Source organism: Tauraco erythrolophus, chromosome 1 (genome assembly GCF_009769465.1).
Source record: "Tauraco erythrolophus isolate bTauEry1 chromosome 1, bTauEry1.pri, whole genome shotgun sequence".
NCBI lineage: Eukaryota > Metazoa > Chordata > Aves > Musophagiformes > Musophagidae > Tauraco > Tauraco erythrolophus.
Window position 1 is genome coordinate 30369061 of NC_141465.1, and position 19071 is coordinate 30388131.

A 19071-nucleotide genomic window follows, 5' to 3' on the forward strand; every position below is an offset into this window, starting at 1 on the left:
GTTTTCAGTCTACAAATGAGTGTTTTACAGACAGTATAAAATGCATAGGGTTTCAAGGTTTAATTCAAATCCTTCCTAAAAGATCACAGCCTTTAATGTGCAAATTACATAAATAATATCAATAATTCATGATGAGAAGAAATTACTACTGTCTGCATGGATTACTTGCATGTAGATTTACAAAAATATTTATAATAAACTCCTTCCTACAGATTCAATGGAAAAGGTACTTTCACAATAGTCACAGAAAAGATTCTCGTTCTACAGAGAATCTAAAATCCTGTCTCAGTCTGGATTACACAGATTATAAACCCAGCATACTTGGGTTTTGATAGCATAAAGTTACAGCATATATTTGATATTAGGAAAAGAATGCAATAAAGAGAATTTAAAGCTTTTTTTGATGTTCTTTGAAACCATTCTCCTTTTTTCCAATCTTTAGTAAGAAACTAAAGTACCATGAGGAGAATTTAGTAACTTAAATGTTTGGAAGGCAACAGCTCATCAGCATTCTAGCACAATTCGTGATGTGAAGCATGTTTATTTTCCAGTTTTCATTTGCCTTATAGAAGACATGTATTTTGCCTTATAGCAAGTATATCTCATACCATTTACAGTGACAGATGTTTTAGTGAGCTGTAAAGCACATCTGCAAAGTCTTAGTGCCTTATGGGTCTTTCTCCAGACTTGTTTGCATGAGATTGTGTGCATGCCATGTAATTCCAGGAACTATATCGCTGCACATAAAATTTTAGCAAACTTCAAGGTTGCCTCCTAGAGGTGAAGAAATACACTGTGCTTAGGGAGCATTGTGACTTTTTTCCCTCTTGTGTCTTGGTCTGCAAGTAAATTAGATGCAAGTAAACTGGACCATAATTTTCCCTCCAAGAAAAATAAAGAATAGGCAAAAAAAAAAATCAAAATTTGTCCACTCCAATTCTTATAGTTGTTTGTAACAGAGAAATTTACTTCTGCCTCTAATCCTCTGAAGCATTAATATCTCAGGACAGGGAGATGAGAGACTTGTGGCTTCTGTTCTTTAAAGTACAATAGCAATAACTTGTTTTGAATAATGGATGTCTCTGTGTGTGTGCTAATTATGGGTTGTGACATCCCACTGTGCTCCCTGTTAGTCCGTGATCATATTCTGCAAAATTCCAGGTGGCAAATCTATTTTTTGGAAAAAAAAATGGGTTGGACTTGCCACCTTCCATCTGGGGCTCTTAGCATGCAGACAGTATGTAGGTGTTTTATCAGAAACTAGATGACAAGTCCAAGTCTAGCTTCATTCTCAGTTCAAATAAATTTGAAAGATGGATTTTATGTTATTGTTCATATCCACGTTATAATTGGAGCAAAAAAGGAGACCAGGCTGGGGAAAGGTAGTATAGAACATGTATGTTACTGACACTGTAATTGAGATAATTACCTCTTCGTGAGGCTTCAAAACTATCAAAAAGGTTAATTCTCTGGATGTCATAGGTTAATGTGGTATTAGGCATCAGTGTTCTGTTTCTATTAATGTTGGTGACTGCAAACTTGAAAGCCAGTTCTTCAATATTAACAGGTTCATTTTCCACAGTTTCAAATATCCCTCCTGTTGAAATAGAGATAAATAACAAGTATTATTCACCTCTTCATCACTGTACATAAAAAGAGAAAAACAAATTATAAGCAATAATAATCTGAGTGTTCATAAAGGAAAGCAGGTAAAATCACTGTTAAAAGCACTACAGAAAAAGCATATTGGATCATTAGTTTTTATCTACAATGTCAGTGTAATTTAACTCAATATTATGAATGTTGCTTAGACACATATCTGTGAAAGATTATGCATATTTATTATTATTCAGGCTTTTCAAAATAAAATTTTTAAATGCTTGTGAAAACTTCTATCGAGTTCCCAAGTAATGAGTGATATTCATAGGTCTTGTTCCCACTGCTTCAATCTTATCTATGTTTAGAGGTGAAACCTGGATGTGTTGGATATGTTTTCTGAAGTGTTTCTGCAAATCTTGGCAGTACAATATCCATATTCACAAGTGACTTAGGAGTTTGAGTAGAAATGGACTGAAAGTTTCCACTTGAGGTCAGCGTCTTAGAAGGGCTTTGGATTAGAAACCTTAGGCAACGTTGTTGGCCGTTTCTGTTTTCTCAGAGGGAAGTGAGTATTTTTCCTTTTTCAAAGTTCATTATTGAATGAACTTGTTGATACAGAACATAACTGAGCCACACTCTGCTCCCACAGAAGATTTCACCTCTGTGCCAAAGTGTTGAGTGATCTTTCCAGTGGTGTAGCATCTACCAGGACCATGATGGCACTGGTTTAAAAGCCTCCTATCAGGGAGAGTGCTGGATCTAGCACACAGTTTCTCTCAATTTCCTATCATCCCTCTAGACTCTTCATGTCCCAGCCCCTTTTGTGTAATCCCAGCTGGGCAACTGCTCTTTGAGTGTTGCTCAATTTGTCAGAATTTATGGTCTACCTTTCAAACTGAAATCATATATACTTCTTACTCCTTTTTAAAACAAATGAGGTGAATCGGAGCTTTTCTTTAACCTGGAAGTAAGTTTTCCAGAAGAGGACCTGTAAATAACCAGTCTCAGTTTTGGAAGCATTCTGAATGCTTTGGCATACATTCTGAGACAGGGAAGGTGTCTGTGTTTCAAGTCAACAGGCTGTCCCACTTATACTACGATGTCTACTCTCTCTAGCCTCTAGAGACTTTATTATGCCAACAACACATACAGGCTGTCCAGGAGCACTGGGATTCGATGAATGCATAACAAACACAGCTAATTTGAAAAAAAATAGCTCCTTTAAACAGCAATCTCCAGCTTCAGTACTTGATTTTGCAAGTATAATTTACTCATTTAGTGCAAGTCACTGGAGAATACTTTGGATTTCTCAGTTACATATATTCGCATTTCCCCGTGTGAAATTTGAGACCTAGATATGGCTTTATATTTTCTGAGCATCAGAATATATTCAGCTAATGCACTGCAATCTCTTGCAATTTTGATGTCACCAGTGTCGGAATAGTGCAGTCATTAGCTGACAATCAGGAAATGGGAACACAGTGGAATTAAAACCTGTTTTGAATTTTAACTCAGCAATGAAAACACAGGAGGCTATCAAACCCAAGTTGGCGATGTAATCTCTAGCTACTCTTGAATACACAGCATTATATTATCTCTAAATCCATACATAACAATATCTCAACATGACTTATGCAATTTTGCCAACTTAAGCAATTTTCTTGTTCACTATATGTGTTTCTCCTTTATTGTATGCATGTATTGGAACCTTAAAGACTTTCTCATTTTTTTTCCCATCCATCATAAAACACACAAGTGATTACAGGAGAATATGACACACAGAAATAGCTGGGAAAAAAGTTTAAGTGCTGGTTTTGGAAACAAATGCAAAACCTCATGTGGAATGCTGAGAGTCAGCAGGATTTTCCAGATTTGCACGCTATAGGACTACCAGAAGGAAAAAAATCTAATGCCTGTTCTTTTAGAGCTTATCTTAATGATGATACCAACAAATTTACTACTTTTCTGGTTTAACAAAATTTGCTTTCCCTCCTTTCACCTGAGGAAGACAAGTATTTTCAGTTAGCTATAATGCCAACTTAGGCTTGGGTCAGCAAGACAGAACTGCTGTGTTTTTCTTGGACCCCTACTAGAATTAGCAGAACGTTGTTTCATAAGGCAAGATGGAAGTCACTGAGTATAATGGATAGCCTGAGATAACTTTCTAATAAGACAGGGTGACCACCATTTCTCCCCATTTCCAATAGGATGGGTCTCTTACAATTTGATCTTGGCAAAAAATCTTCTCCATCTTGGCAACTATTATTGTGCTGTGCTTGTATTACTTTCTATTTTTCTTGTCTTTTATTTTTTTAAAAATAAAAAAACTTCTTTCAACCACCCTTGAGGTAACCTTCATACCTATACATGCACAAGCACTTTCTCATTTTAGGACTAGAACTTTTTCCAGACCTGTAATTAGTTGCCTACTAAAGGGAGATTAATTTTAATTGATGAATATTCATGAACCATTTATGCTTTATTAGCAGAATTTTGCAGAATTTTTGCTTAGTCCCTTTCAGAAAAGAGTAGAAGCTCACTGGGCAGAGGGAAGGAGTAGAGGAGTGACAGAAGGAGGGAAAGTGTTGCATGGATGTGTTTCCTAAGCAAACTAATCAAAACTGCATATGCACTATCACATATACATCAAATATATTCAGATAGGTCTTTCTGAAAGTCAGCTGTATAATCAGTATGTTCATATTTCCAGGTTCCTTTTGTATATGTTAGCATAGCTGTAAAGCACTTACAGACAACTTTGGTTACATGCTTTAATTTGCTGGTGAGATACTCTTTATAGGTCTGGTGTAAGAATGGGACAGATAGTCAAGAGGTTCGTAATTCTACACAGGAAATTTTGTTCAACTGAACTGGAGATGATGAATAGGCTGTCATTTAGAGTCTCCAAAGGCTAGTGCTCCCCCTCCTTGCTAGGATGGGGAAGTTTTGAGACCACAAAAGTAATTCTTCCAAGTCAGTAAACGTTTATTTGACTGAACATTTGCCTGATTAATCCCTGAAGTAAGCACAAAGAGTGGTGCTCTGCTGCCCATGAACAAAGTCCATGGGAGGGTTTACTGTGAGTGAAGTTTGGGATAGTTGCATTATGAAAAGCTTGAACTGCTACTTATTTGAGCTTGATTTTTCTGTTGGGACATACGTGTGTAAAAAAGAGTTGAATCAATCTATAAATTTGCATTACAAACAAGCCAGCAGATAAAATATAGCTGCTCTGTGGTGTTGTATTTTCATCCACATATCCTTAATGAAATTTAGCAATTTAGTAAACAGTTTCTCTTCTCCTGTGTCCTGCCGATGACTTACTGTCAAGCCTAGAATTTACTGTAAGGTCCAGGTTAAAAGAGAAATAGTAGAGTAAGTGACAAGTTTGATGAAGAACGGGTTTGTCAGATGATTCATTTAAATAAAGTAATTACCATACAACATTTTAAAAACAAATTAACCACAGGATTCTAGAAGGGAAGGAAAAAAAATCCATGTTAACTCAAGATAAAAATGATGCTCCAGGAATGAGGCTATTATTGCTATGCATGAAAACGAGCACTGGCTTTCAAAGTAGGCTGCTGGTAGCACATACACGGGACAAAGATTAAATTTTTGAGTCCTCCCTTTCACCTTCCTCCCCTCCTCCCCAATTACTTGGCCAGATAGTGAATCTGCTGTGGCAGCTTTGGCTGACCAAAAGCTGCTTAGTCCTGGTCCTAGTGGCAGGCCTGACTCTTCTTCTGCACAGACGCTATGTCTGCCTTCATGAAGAGAGGGATTGTCCACCTGAGTCAGCAGAAAGCTGCCTACCTGAAACCAGGTGAGTGCCAGAGCTATAGGGGTTGCTCTGCTTCATATGGATGTCAATCCTCTCCCAGAGGCTATCTCACCAGGTACAGCTGAGGAGCAACGCCAGATACAGGTTACCTGACCCTATTGCACACGGGGAGTAATTCTCTGCCAGCCACATGTGAGGACATCGGTGGGAGAACCCAGTGTTCACGTTCACTTAACCGATAACCCTACTTCAGCACATGTGCACAAGGAAACCTTTCACTTTCAGCCTTTACTTTATGAAGTGATGGCTGCGAGGATGAAAGAAAAAAGCTATCTCTCTATCTGTGCCTCTTTCATCTTTGAATGCAGCTGTGGAAAGTAAGAGGGAACCGACTACTTGGCTGATGTTGCTCTGACAGAAACAAGGGCTCAGTCGCATGAGTGACTGCTCTTCAGTGAGGAGTGAGGGATGCGAGTCGAATCGACAATATGACAAAGCATCAGCCCCATTCATCCTCTGAAAATAAAAAAGAAAATCTACAGCAAGCAAAATGTCAAAAATCTAAAAGCATACCTCAGTGGGCACACCTGAAAAAGCTGCTCCAGTCCTTCTGAATGAGCAAATGTTTCCATTTAAAGGGGTCATCACAGACTGAGAGAGTTTTAGAAAAGGTCATGGTTGAATCAATTTCCATACCTCTCAATGGGTCTCAACGTTTCACTTCAAGACAAGGCAGATCTCAAAAGCTTGTTACTGGAACAAATTCTCTGTCCCTGTTTTAAAGCCAGTCACAAACAGCAACAGCTAAAAACTGTTGACCTTTCTGATGGCAATTATTGACCTTTCTCCCTGGGCTTCTTTGGTCAGGTTTCCTCAATGCAAAATATTTAACTAACATATTTCAGTCCCAATACAGTAGATCTAGTATATTATTTTAGCTGCATATATGTAGAGTTGCCTGAGTAGCCTTGAAGGAATTTCTGTGATTTCAGCCAGTGGTATCACTTTGATGCTTTCAAAGTAAAATTCTAACTTTCCAAAACTATATCCCACTTGCAGAGAGATTTTCTTTGCCTACTCCACAGCAAACATAAGAATAGCATCTTAGAGCATTAGGGTTTTTTTTGTTCTTACTCTCTATTAAAATACTACCGAAAGCCATACAAAATGGAGGTAGGTTTACAGAGAAAGATGGTACTGATAGCTTGCAAAACAGAAGTGTGAAAGTGCCATGCTTTTTGAGTGATCTATATTTCCTTCTGAAACATAAAGGAGACTGAAAGAGAAAAAATGCATTCTGCTCTTAAGCCAGCCTGAGACCCAGTGGTCACCATATACATGCCAAAAAAGCAGTTGTTTTTCAAATGTAGATCTTGCTCTGGGACATTCTCATGTTCATTATCTTGATGGATAAATATCATATTTCCTAATTAAATCTGTTAAAAGTCACTTCAGCTCACTGGTGGCTGTGTGAGGCAGCTCTATAGCAAGTCCATGTCCATGCTTACACACTGGACAAGCAGTCAGCCTTCCTCCCATGCTGGAATTCCACTCAGCTATTGAACTGTCCTCCAGACATTTTTTAATGATATTCTTTATTACTAACATAATTCTCTCTATTTTTGACTAGTGGAAAATGCTGGCAGTGTAGGGAAGTAATTTGCTTGTGCTGTTAAAATAGGGAAAAATGTTGCTGAATCCTTGATATAGTATTCAAGGACCATAAGTCAACCCACTAGATACAATGAGATTTAAAAGATATATTGCTGGGATTTTTATTTGCTGCCAGAGTTTTGTCTCCCAGCATACCATCTCTTTCCTATAGACAGCAGAACCAGCAACTTAAAGACAATAGATCAGCTACTCAGATATGCATATAACTCCAGGAGTAGCCATATTAATACTAACACCAAGTATTTTGATAATCTGACAGAAATTAAAGTGAGAAACAGAAGGTGTTAAAAAAACTGAAAGCTGTATGTTGTTTACATGCTTATTCAGGTTTCTGGACTTCAAAAAAATGCTGTTTGAAAACAAACATGCTGACTATGCAGTAAAAACATTTGAAACATTAAAATATACAGACTAAGAAGGATGGTAGAAGAAAAACATAGTTAAGATTAACAACTAAGATTTTCCTCATAAAGACACAGGTTATTCTTCCTTTTGCTAGAGAAAAAGGGGACTTGCAACTCTTTCCAGTTAAGGATAAAATCCTATCTCTACATGGTTGATGTCCAGGTTTCCTTTCCTTGCTCAAAGGGTATCCTAGTTTCATAGCCTGAGCGTAAGACGTGCACCTTCTCGTCCATCTGGGGAGGTGTTTGTTGCACAGGATGACACACTGAATAAGCAATATGGAAGCACAGGACCTGCTGGAAGTCATTGCTCCATTCCTGAAGCTTTGAGTCACTGATGGCTTTCAAAGGCAATCCAGTGCCATGACATGCAGGTGATTTTCTAGCCGGATTTCCAGAAACATCTGAACATCTATCTCCTGGAGGGATTTATGCTCTGAGAAGCCTCCCCTCCTTTCCACAGTACCATCTGAACACCAGGAGGTCCATGAGACCTCATTAAAACCCACCTGTCAGTCATTGAAGAGAAATGAGAGTAAAAATCCTAATGACTGTGCAGCTATGTGTCACTGGTTTCCCGAAAGACAAGCTGTTGTTGATGCCAAGTTAACATAGGAGATTCATAAAGCCAAATTAGCATGCAGTTTTGCCCTTGCTCTCTGTTGATATAAATAAGGACTCACACCACTCCACTGCCAGTCTGCCTATGGACTCACACGCGCTTCTGAAGCTCAGTGGGGCTGGCAGAGTCGCAGAGGTAGACCTGCTGGCTCGAAAACGAACAGGGCACAGCAAACCAGTGCTTATGAAGACTTTTTTCTCCAGTTAATGTCCACTTACAGAGTTAAAAAGCATGTCACTTGGAGTGAAAGCACTTGCTACTGGAAACCCCCTCAAAGCATTTTTTTTCATCCTTGCCTCTTACCAGAGGACATATTCTCCGAGGACGCCACGAGGCGTTCAACTGAGAGCCAGGGCAAGTGCACTCATTACAGAGCTAAGTCTGGGCATTCATCTTACTGGAAAAGAATAATCAAATGAGTTATTACTTAGAGGCTTACCTTTAGCAGACAGTTTAACAATATCTTTCTTTTTAAAGTTAGCTCACTGACTGTGTGAGATTAGTCCAGAAATTGGCTATTACCTCTAATTTATACATGATCTATAAACTACTCTGATATGTGTGTGTGTGTATTAAAAAAAAAAAAAAAGTTTCTCAGGAAGAATCATTACCAATCACAATCCTATAACAAACTGTAATTGCATTTTACATTTACAAATGCAGACTGAAGTGGGTTTACTCCCCAAGGTTTTTGTCGAATTAGATGCATGGGGTTTGCACTTGGCTCACAGAAGGCAAACTGAACACATTAGCATTCTTCGCACGGGTGAGTTTAGCCTTGCAACAGGGACCTCTGAGTTAGGCAGCTATTATCATCCTCATTTTACAGACAGTGAAACTGAGAGCTTGAGTGACTTTCCTACCATCATTCCCTCTTCAATATGTTCAAAAGCTGTTTTGGAAAACTTCCATACATTGTGCTCTGTTTCAGCTGATTCCCGCCCTTTTTCAAGCCCCTGCCCTTATCTCGGCATTCACCGTCTTTGCATTCACCCAGCCTGGTTTCTGTCCAGCGTGCCTTCAATTTTATTCCTCATTGCTATATCCTGCCAAATGTCACTACCATTTCATTGCCTATGCCAGATCTTGGGTCTGGATCGTTTTCCTTCTGTAACTCATCGTCTGTCTGTGGGCTCCTCTTTTCAGGACACACTTCAAACAAAACTCGAAGCCTATACACTTGCCCTTTCTACGCTCTACTCTCACTGCTTTCAGCCATCCGACTCTAAAATAAAAGAAGAGACGGTGGGCACAGAAAGCAAATATCTCACTCTGGCACCCACCTGGATTTCCTGCCTCCCTTATTCCTATCTCTGCATTTTCTTGCTTTGCTGTCTGTAGATTGCAAGCTTCTCCAGACTACAAGAAATTTGCAAGCAAACAAAACAATTTGGAGCAGGGTTGGCTTTGGGGGGTTGGGGTGATGGTTGCATTTTCCTTTCCATGACTGTGTGGTAGGTCTGGGAAGCTAAAATCTGGGACAGGTTCACGACCTGAGACTCGACAAAGAAAGATGAAAGGGGTGGAACTCAAGTGTCAAATTCGGTAAATGTGAGGACTGTTTTTTTTAAGATTGGATTTGTTTTTAGAAATGTCACTGAATGTTTGGCAAATTTGGTATCTCCTAGGTTCAGAACTGCGCATCTAAAACCCACCTCTGGGCACATCTTCAGGACGTGACTGTATCCCAGTCCCTTCTGTGAAGATTTTACTCTCAGCTTTAACAAGAGGTGAGATACGGTTTGTCAGGCTTTGCAGTCTGATTCAGAATTTGCTTGATTTAGACTGAGCTCTCACAGGGACTGAGCCTTTCTGTTATTTTCATGCAACATGGTTAGTGCTTAATTACACAGCGGTGAAACTCGCAGAAATCACATTTTGGTTTCAGCCCTCGTGCAGACAGGTGCGAGTTCTGTGACTGCCTAAGAGCTGCAACCCCTTATACCAGGTCTGAAAATGTAACTCACAGAAAACAAGGTCTAGTTAAAGATTGATATGAAGAGTAAAAAAGAGGGAAACGATCTTAAACAGAAAATGTTAAAGCACTTCTCTATCCAAAACCTTCTCTATGAGAGCCAGGGTTTTATAACCAGGCTGGGATTTTATAATTATCTGCATTCTAGCAAGGTAATGCATTCAACGATGCTTTTATTCTGTGGAAAGCAGAGGGATAAAAATATGTATGTGTATGTACATATATAAAAAGTTGAGCTTATTAAGATACAAAGATCTGCCTTTTCCGATGGGATTTATTTGAGTTCAGCTCCTGAGTTCGGAGATATTTCCCAAAGGCTCAGTCGGCATGATTCATGTTATAGAATTTCTAAAAGTAATGAACTTTTTTTTTTTAACAGGGAAAAAAATAGTTGACCTGATTTAGGTATCTCTTGCACTACAGTGGCAGTACGAGCCGGAAACTAAAGGATCACTTTAGAGGTGCAAACTCTCTGTTTAATAGAAATTTTAAAACCTGTTTTCTTGCTGCCTTTATTTTATTGTTTTCACTTGATGCAGAGGATAGTCAGGAGGTACTGCAAATGCAGGATAATACATATCTTATTTATATTGTTTGCTGTTTTTCCCTCCACATAACCATGCCTACTTGGGCAAACTAGCTATCCATGCATTGCAGCATTAATTTTGAACAAGAGAAAAATAGGAGAGGGAGAAAATTGGTTCTAATTACCTGGTTACACATGCAACACTGGGTACCATCAGATGCTGTTTCTGGCCGTGCCGCAAGAAGGAGGGGATAAGAATTGTTTCCTATTTCTTGTTGGAACTAGAATTAGGCAGATGAGCCCGGCAGAGACCACGGTTAGATTCTGTGTGAGATGTTTTCTCCAGGAGCAGGGCACTGGCTAAAGCAGCATAGACGGAGTTTTGGTACCCCGCTTTCCCTCTGCCTGCACGTACAACCTGGCCCGCTTTGCACAGCACGGCTTGCATGCTGTCTTTGCAAAGCCTCCTCCTTCAACAGAGCCACATTTTAATCGGGATGAGCGGTAGGAACGGAGCTGGTCTCTCCAGAGCTCCCCAGCGACAGGGCAGCGTTGCGATGAAACGCGCTCCCCACAGCACAGCGAGGAAGCCCTCACCCACCCCAGCTCCCGTGACAAGTGCTTCAAGTGAATGTTTTGGCTCAGTGTGAGCCCTGCCACAATGCTCACAGGGACAGTCAGGAGTATAAAGTAATAAAGCCATTCTTTTAGTTAATGAGATGACCTTGGCGAATGCACTTGCTAACCACGCGCTGGCTGCAGCTGTGCAGCTGGATCCACCATGCACAGCCCCGCACCTCTTGCTGTAATCCTCCTAATCTGTAACCTGCGTGGCAAAAATGCTCCAGGACTCTGCAGAGACAGGGGTTTCATTCCCTTTTTTTAAGGCTCCCAGGAACAAAGTAACAGGCTTTTAAACTTCCCTTCCCATCATTTTGTTCAGAAGATATCAGACTTTACTGAAGGAGATAAATGATTATCAAGGTTTTGATCTAAATCTCTCACGGCTGAGCGTTTCTCCCTCCATGCTGTAAGAACTTAAATAGTCCCACTGGAAGAGAAACTTACTTGCTAGTGTCTTTTTAAATCTTTCAGAGCACTACTTCACAGATATGTTTTTCCTACATATCTGTCCTCTGAGACATCCAGACATCTTGACATATTAATTGCCAATCATGTGCTGGATTACAAGGTGCTTCTGATAATGGAAAGGGATGGAAAGGCAACAAGAAAGTAGAGAGGAAAGAACAATCACAGAAAGAACTCCATGTTTATATTAAGGAATAAAGGAAGGGAAAAAGAATTTCACAGAAATAAAAAGTAGATGAGGAGTATAGAAAGAACGCTCGCTGAATGAAGACTAAAAGACTTGATGGCATTGAGCTACAGAACTTGATGGAAGTTTTATTTACTGATTTTGTCTGATACCATCTCAAAACTCTAAGATTCCTTAAAAAATATAGTAAGATTTCTGCAGATACAAAGTAATTGTACCTTACATAGGAGGAAACCTTGAAACAAACAGAGCAATAGAGACCCTATCTAAAAGAATAACAAGGAAAATCCAATTCAGAGGGGTTTCACCACCTGGTTTTATATAGGCCCCTGGTTAAAACAGGAGGTATATCTGCAAAAAGTGCTTCACCACCTTCCTTTGCAGTGGTTACAAGATATTACACTTTCCAGAAAGAGCAATCAATACAAGATGTGCAGACGTTTTAGTTTTTTTTTCTGCACTGTGGCAGCAGATGACCCATAGAAAGACGTATAGATTCATTCGACTGAAGTCCTGAAAAGGTTCCTTTGGCGAGCAATCCTGAGGTGTGAGAATATAGCCTTACTGTAAAGTAATTGTGAGTTTGCATATGCAATGAAACGACTTCAGGATTAGCCATTTTTCTCAAGCTGTTAGATAGAAATAGAAAGACATTTCAACACCCTAGACTATACTTTGAAATGTGTGCTATTCAGTAAACAGCATTTTTATGTATAAACATCAGGGTTATATCCTTAAAAATTATATACGCTTTCTTTTCTTGAGTGCCCATTAAGCACTATTATCTGTAAGATGCTTAGGAACATAAGGTCTTTATTAAAGCTGAAGAAAGCGGAGCTTATCCTGAAAAAGCATGGATAAACTCAGATCACAGACTATTCAGAAGTACATCCTTTTCAGAAAAGAGGTGGTGGTGGAGGGAGGTTAAAGTTGGTAGGGGAGACATTTTACACTCTAACTTTAGTCACTCACTCTTCTCTTTCTGAAATCCAACTGCTACAATTCCCCTAAAGGCAGTGCTACCTATCGATCCAGAAATGATTGACATGGGGAATGCCAAGATGCTTACAGCTAGCGAGCTACAGTAGAGATCTTAATTTGTAAATTAGTATGGATACTTTGTAATTTTGAGCATGCAAAAAATAGTAGCCTAATCAAGAGTTTAAACATTAAGGATACAAAGATTACATTAGCTTTTGCTGTCACACACTCTGCATGAAGTAACAGTGAATTTTTACTTTGCTTTCCTTCTAATATGCAATGACTGTTTATGGCAGAAAGTTGGTCCTCTCACTCTGGAGGAAAGGCTTAAAATAATTCAGCTAAAATGGAGAGGACATCACCTGTTACAGTCACCACCCTTTCCTTCTCCCATGGTGGCTGGAGCTTGCCGAGGGCTCTTCACTAACCCTGCCCAAGTCTTGGCTCACGGCTGGAGCCTCTGGTCCCACTGCTACAGGCAGTAAATGCAGTCAATGGGGTTCAGTTCTGGTGTCTTTATCGTTCTCATCAGAGGGAAAATGAGACCTCTCATGTAATTTTTCTGTTCGTTATCACAACATGAGAGACTTGTGTAGCATAGGGCAGCCAATAAACCAGGGGCTAGGACAGTGGCCTGAGAGATGCGTCCCCTCTCTCCAGCCTCACTGGGAAATGCCAGACTATACCCCCAAAAATTTTGTCAACAAAATGGTGACAGTATGAATCTGTTTCTATGAAAAGCATAATAAAAATTTTCCTGACCAATGTGAGCCCAGGACCTGTGCGGTCTTCCAATGACTCTGCATAAGGCAACATATCCTATAGTCTTACCACCAAGCAACTGAATCAGAAATCTTCCTGATTCAGCTTCAAAAGTACACCAGAGACAACACCTGGGAACTTCTTGGCACCTTCCTCTGCTGTCCACACCTCTAACCCCGGGAGATGCATGCCCCAAGCAAAGCACGGAGGAAGAAGATCAGTGCAGGGAAGCTGTTATTCCCTGCTCCTCCTCACCCAGCACCGTCTCTCACTTGCACCTTCTCAACGCGCAGCCTCAGCCTTGCTGCCTTTCTTCTCCTCAGGTCTGCTCAGCTTCATTTAGATGAAAACTGGGTTTGGCCCAACAGCCATTTAAATATGTCTGTTACTGAAATAGACCATTAAGCCGAGTGTGCTTCACTCCTCTTCAGACTGAAATGATGGCATTTCTTGTAACATCTCAGCAAAGGGGAGCATCAGCTGTGTTTTAAAGCTATTAGATAAAGGTGGATGCTCAGCACTCAGAAGATGTGCATTAATAAAACATAGCCAGCTTGACACGTTGCTTGCTGAGCTTGTCTTGGCTTACAGGGGAACTATGCAACATGTCTATTAGGAAAAGATTATTCTGTGGAAGAAGCCTTTGAGTTCCTCTGACAAAAAAAAAGAAGCTAAGGACCAGAACCCTGCACAGCCCCTTAGTGGATAGAGTATGTTCATGCTGCAGCTAACCAAGTGAAAGATTTTCCCAAGCCTCTTTTACTGCTCTTGTTCACAGGCGAGCTTGTTGCAATGTGACAGAAAGACTCACAGACTTCTACAAAGAGTGACAAAATACAGGTAAGAGTGTCACAAGCCACTCAGATCATGTCAGATAAGTAATTAAGAAAGTATAAACCTGAAGTTTAACACAGCAACTTAAAAAAAAAGACATAAGTGATTGAACTGATTTTCATTAAAATAAATAAATCCCCCTCTCCCTTAATCTTTTATTGGTATAGAGGAAAGATATAAAACCTAACATTACCAGGTTTCCCACTGGATCAATTGTTTTGGTTCTCCTAAAACTCCAAGCACACCATTGGGATGGGGTACTTCACTGACAGTCCCCCATGGTTTGTGAGATGAAAGGAAATCAGCAGATTTTGCTCAGGACTTACCTAATAGTTTTTAAACTTTATAGAAATATATTTTCTTCCATCCTGCTGGATTATTCTGTCTCTCTCTTACCAGCATTAAGGTAGTTTCATCTTTAAATCCTCAAGTTTCAAAAAGGAACACATAGAAAATGAGCTGACATTTTTCTAAACAAGATATTTATGCAGCCTCAGCATAGCAGGTGCTTTAAAGAAAAATACCAGGATACATTTTCAGTCTTGGAAAGTAAAATATCTAAGTAGGCTCATCTAAGATTATGCTTTTAAGGGTGGTGGTTGCAGATTTTGCAACCGATCCACTTTTACAAGCAATGTTTAATCAGCACCTGCACTTTGAGTTGCCATATTTCTTTACAATAATGATGGTTGGCTCTTGAAAAGACACTTAGTTGAGGTGCCTGCAATTTAAAGCTTTCTTGGTAATTATCAATCTGGAACATTTCTATTCCTCAATCTACTGAGGGCCATTTGTGCCTGAAAAATATCTTATTCAGATCTACATTTGCAAATGTTAAAGCAACAAGTGTAAACAGAATGTATCTGCACCTAATCACAACTTTACATGCAGTGTTAAATCATGCAGCTTCAATAGAAATTTGGAATGGGAACCCAAAGAACTATAGGAACACTGTTTTCTTGTAATACTTGTTTTTTTTCCCCCTACGAAAAAGCGTATGTACTTCAAAAACTCATATTCTAGCAAGACTGATCTGAAAATACTTAGAATGCACAGAGGAAACCAAGACTTCCCAGCAGTGTTAAGCCATCTGACAGAGAAGCATATGGTGTTGAAATTCCTATGCATAATGGGGTCTAAATTAAAGGGGATGTAAGACCCTTAATGCCAGAAATTCTTGCTTTGAGAGAACCTTCCAGGTTGTATCATCACTTTTCTTAATGCTGAATAACTCTGAAGGTTCTTTGGAACTAAACTTTTCATTTGTACGTGAATCTGGGGACTTGAGAGGCTCCTACTCAAATCACTCACGAAATCTGTGAAAGTAGCATCTTTGAGGTAAGCCACTTTCATGCTCTGTAAGCAAATTTCAGGATACCTGAGCCAGCAATGTTGTAACTAGATAAAACCCAAACATGAAATGTTTAACAATTGTACCTGGTGCGTACATAGAAATGTCTTTCACCAGCAGTCATACTCAAATTGAAGCATTCCAATGCTGGGACTTACTACCCAGTTCTCGAGGATGAATTCAGTATAAAACTGAGTAGAAAAGCCTAAATCAGCTACATCTATTTTTCTTCTTTGTTTCTTCTCCAGAGTGGTTTTGAAGATAGCACTTTCTTCTGTATTCCAAGAGCTACATGCAACAGATGCGGTTTGTCTGAATGAGGACTTTGAAAGACTCATAAAATTCTTAAAAACAAACAAAACCCCTCAAATATGCATATATCTCTGCTCGTCAGCAAGCGTTAACTGAAATGTATCCTAGTTTATATCTGGTTGCAAATGAAATTATTGTAGCATGACTGTACACAATGATCCTTGGATTTTTACCACAAAGCCTGGATAGTCTGTTCTTGCATTAAAACTGTGCTGCACTGTAAGTATACTTTTAGATTTTGAATCTCTTTGGTTGTTTCATCCAACATTCTGTCTCTTCAGGACTATTTTCTTCCTTTTTAATTTTTTTTTTCCTGATCTAGCCTTACCTGTCATAGGAAATCAACGTAATTGAAGCCCAAGTCTTTCCATTGACTTCTCTGAGCCACGGATCAAGCCCAAATTTTGCAAGGAAAACTCTTACAGGATGTGGCACAGCATTAGATATTCCATCTCCTTATGGCTAACCACTCAAAAGCTTCAGTGGGAACAGCTTCATCAGGAATTATTAATGCTAGTTAGAGATATTAGTTATTATAGGTATTGCACTTATTTCTTATGTTATAGCTATACTTAGTTGTAATTAACATAGTTATTGAAAGGAAAGTTAGATATGTACTTTTTTAAAAAAAAGGGCAGGAAAATTTGGTTGTGGAAAATTATGGAAAATGGGTTAAAACGGTGGCATAATTTTAAATGAATAAGAAAAAAAATAAAAGAAAGAAAAAGACAATTTTCTTAAAAACTGGATACAACATCTCCAGGCTCCAGGAGGTGAACATCTGAGTTAATAAATCATTGCTCAGATTTTTAAAATATAAAAGCTGAGGCTTCTAGGTATAGCTATTATGTGGGGTTTTTTTAGCCTCATATCTTCATTGACAGAAATTTCGATCAAAAGTCCATAAAATAACTTTGCAATGAAGAGGAAACTGTAATTACTCATAATTAGTACAGTGCTTAAAGTATGGCTTGAAACCCATTCTACAGCTGTAATTTCAACATTGTTACCATCAATCAGGAGAGAAAAATTGAAGTTTCAAAATAAAACTTCAGCTCAGGAGAGACAAGATTTATTTTCCTTGCTCAGTGACTCACTTTCCCTTTCTGCATGTAAAACTTCCTATACATTTTGTTACTTTGAATTTTTTTGACATTTTCTATATTTGAATGGGATACATTTTTTAGAAGCTCTACATTAAGTCTGTTTCAAAGTGACACCAAGGCTAGTCTTCCCCTGAAAATCAAAGAGAGTTTGAACTGAGCTCCTCAATGTCGGCACATTTGAAAACCTCAGGGTGGATAACGAGAGGATGGAGATTGTTTCAGGTTGCTGAAGCTGTTGTGTTTTGCGGCTGTTGAAACTGGAGAAACAGAACTGCCTGAGTGACTTCACCAGTTCTTGTTAAGCATGAACTGCAGCTCTAAAATGAATACTGGGCTACGATTTTCAGATGCCCGATGTCACTGAAGAAGGCATTCTGAGGGGAATGTGGCAGAGCCCAAGGAAAGCAGGGTACAAACCAGAGGCTGACTAAAGGGGCTTCTGAAGTGGGGCATCCTTGTCCTGGAGAATATCACGTAAACTTTTAAGATTCAGGCAGGCACTTGTAGGAAGAAAGACTATTTCTCTCAGAGTATGTGATTCTTCTCCCCCTGATGTGAATGCAACTTTTCGCCCTTTATTAAACAAAATCAGTATTTAACCCCATACGCACATTCTTTAGTACTATAGTGGTTTCAGTAACTCAAGAGATAAGTTATTACAGCAAAACCCCTGCTATTTAAACACTTGCTGAGTAGTGCTGATGTGGTACAGTGGCTGCTCAGGTTCACTATATTGGCACATCCTTTCACTCCTTTATGTTTTGGTTAGTTATTTTGTGCCTACAAAATGCTGGTGCCTGCTGGGCATGACACTAATCTCAGTGTCACTGAAGTTTCTCAGGCTACCTCTAGTCCCTGTCCCAGGCGACTGACTTCCAACATACACTAAAGTGTATTACATAACACAAGTGAACTGGGCTTGTTGATTTTTGTATTAAAGGATGCACTTGGTGCAGGAAGGATAGTGATCATAGAGATGTCTCGAGTTTTTATTTTCCCTAACATGCAAATCTGGAACATCACCAATGCACATGTCACCTGGGGATGGACAAGCCTCCAAAGACTTGGCTGCCCACAGATTAGTGAAAGTTTCTAATGACACGAGTCACATAGACAGAGAGAGGATTGTGGTGTTTTGTTTTTTTTTTTTTCCCAACGATGTGACACTTGACAGGGACAACTGTAAAGACCATAAGCCAGAACACTACTCCTTCACAGGTTGTCATATATTCAAATCAACCCTGAGTGCCTTTCTGAAAGACATGCTACAGTAATGTAGAAGTTAATGGGCTTAGTTTTGAGGCGAGGGAATGACATTCTGCTGCTTGTTTATGATGGAAGATAGGTGTGGATCCTCTAACGATCCCGCCTGGCCTGAAATTTTATGAAACTCTAAAGGCAGTAATAAATTGTACCAGAGATCTCGAACAAGGATGCTCCCACGTGGCAGGAAAGCTTTCTTTCACAGTTATATATGTCACAACAAACTGGGTAACAGAATTATGTGCACATGTGGTTTTTGCTTGGTGACAAAACAAGCATTGCTTCTAACTATGTATGTTTTCTGTGAGATACTGAACATTGAAAAATGGTCAAATTAACAACCGCAATACATTTGCTATGTAAATGAAATGCTGTGTAGATGACACTTCTAGTGATTATAGCTCTCTACGTGACATATGTTTAATGATTTAGATTGGCTCCTGTTGAGAGGGATTTAATTTAAGGCACTTATGGCATTGGGCTCAAATTATTTGCAGAAGTTGATTGAATCTTATATTTTACCCTGCAGCTTGTGTTCTGCTAAGGATCCTCCACTGAGTACATTTCATTTATCTCTTGCAGGACCTAAACTATCGACTTTT

At 39.3% G+C, this 19071-nt stretch overlaps 1 protein-coding gene across 1 annotated transcript in view; it reads right to left on the minus strand.

Moving 5' to 3' along the window:
- The window catches only part of GRIK1 (glutamate ionotropic receptor kainate type subunit 1), a 103153-nt gene that overhangs the window by 79512 nt on the left and 4570 nt on the right, over positions 1 to 19071 (minus strand). Inside the window, exon 3 of the mRNA XM_086620450.1 lies at positions 1430 to 1597. Within this exon, the coding sequence (XP_086476576.1) occupies positions 1430 to 1597 (168 nt within the window). The remainder of the gene's footprint in view (positions 1 to 1429; positions 1598 to 19071) is intronic.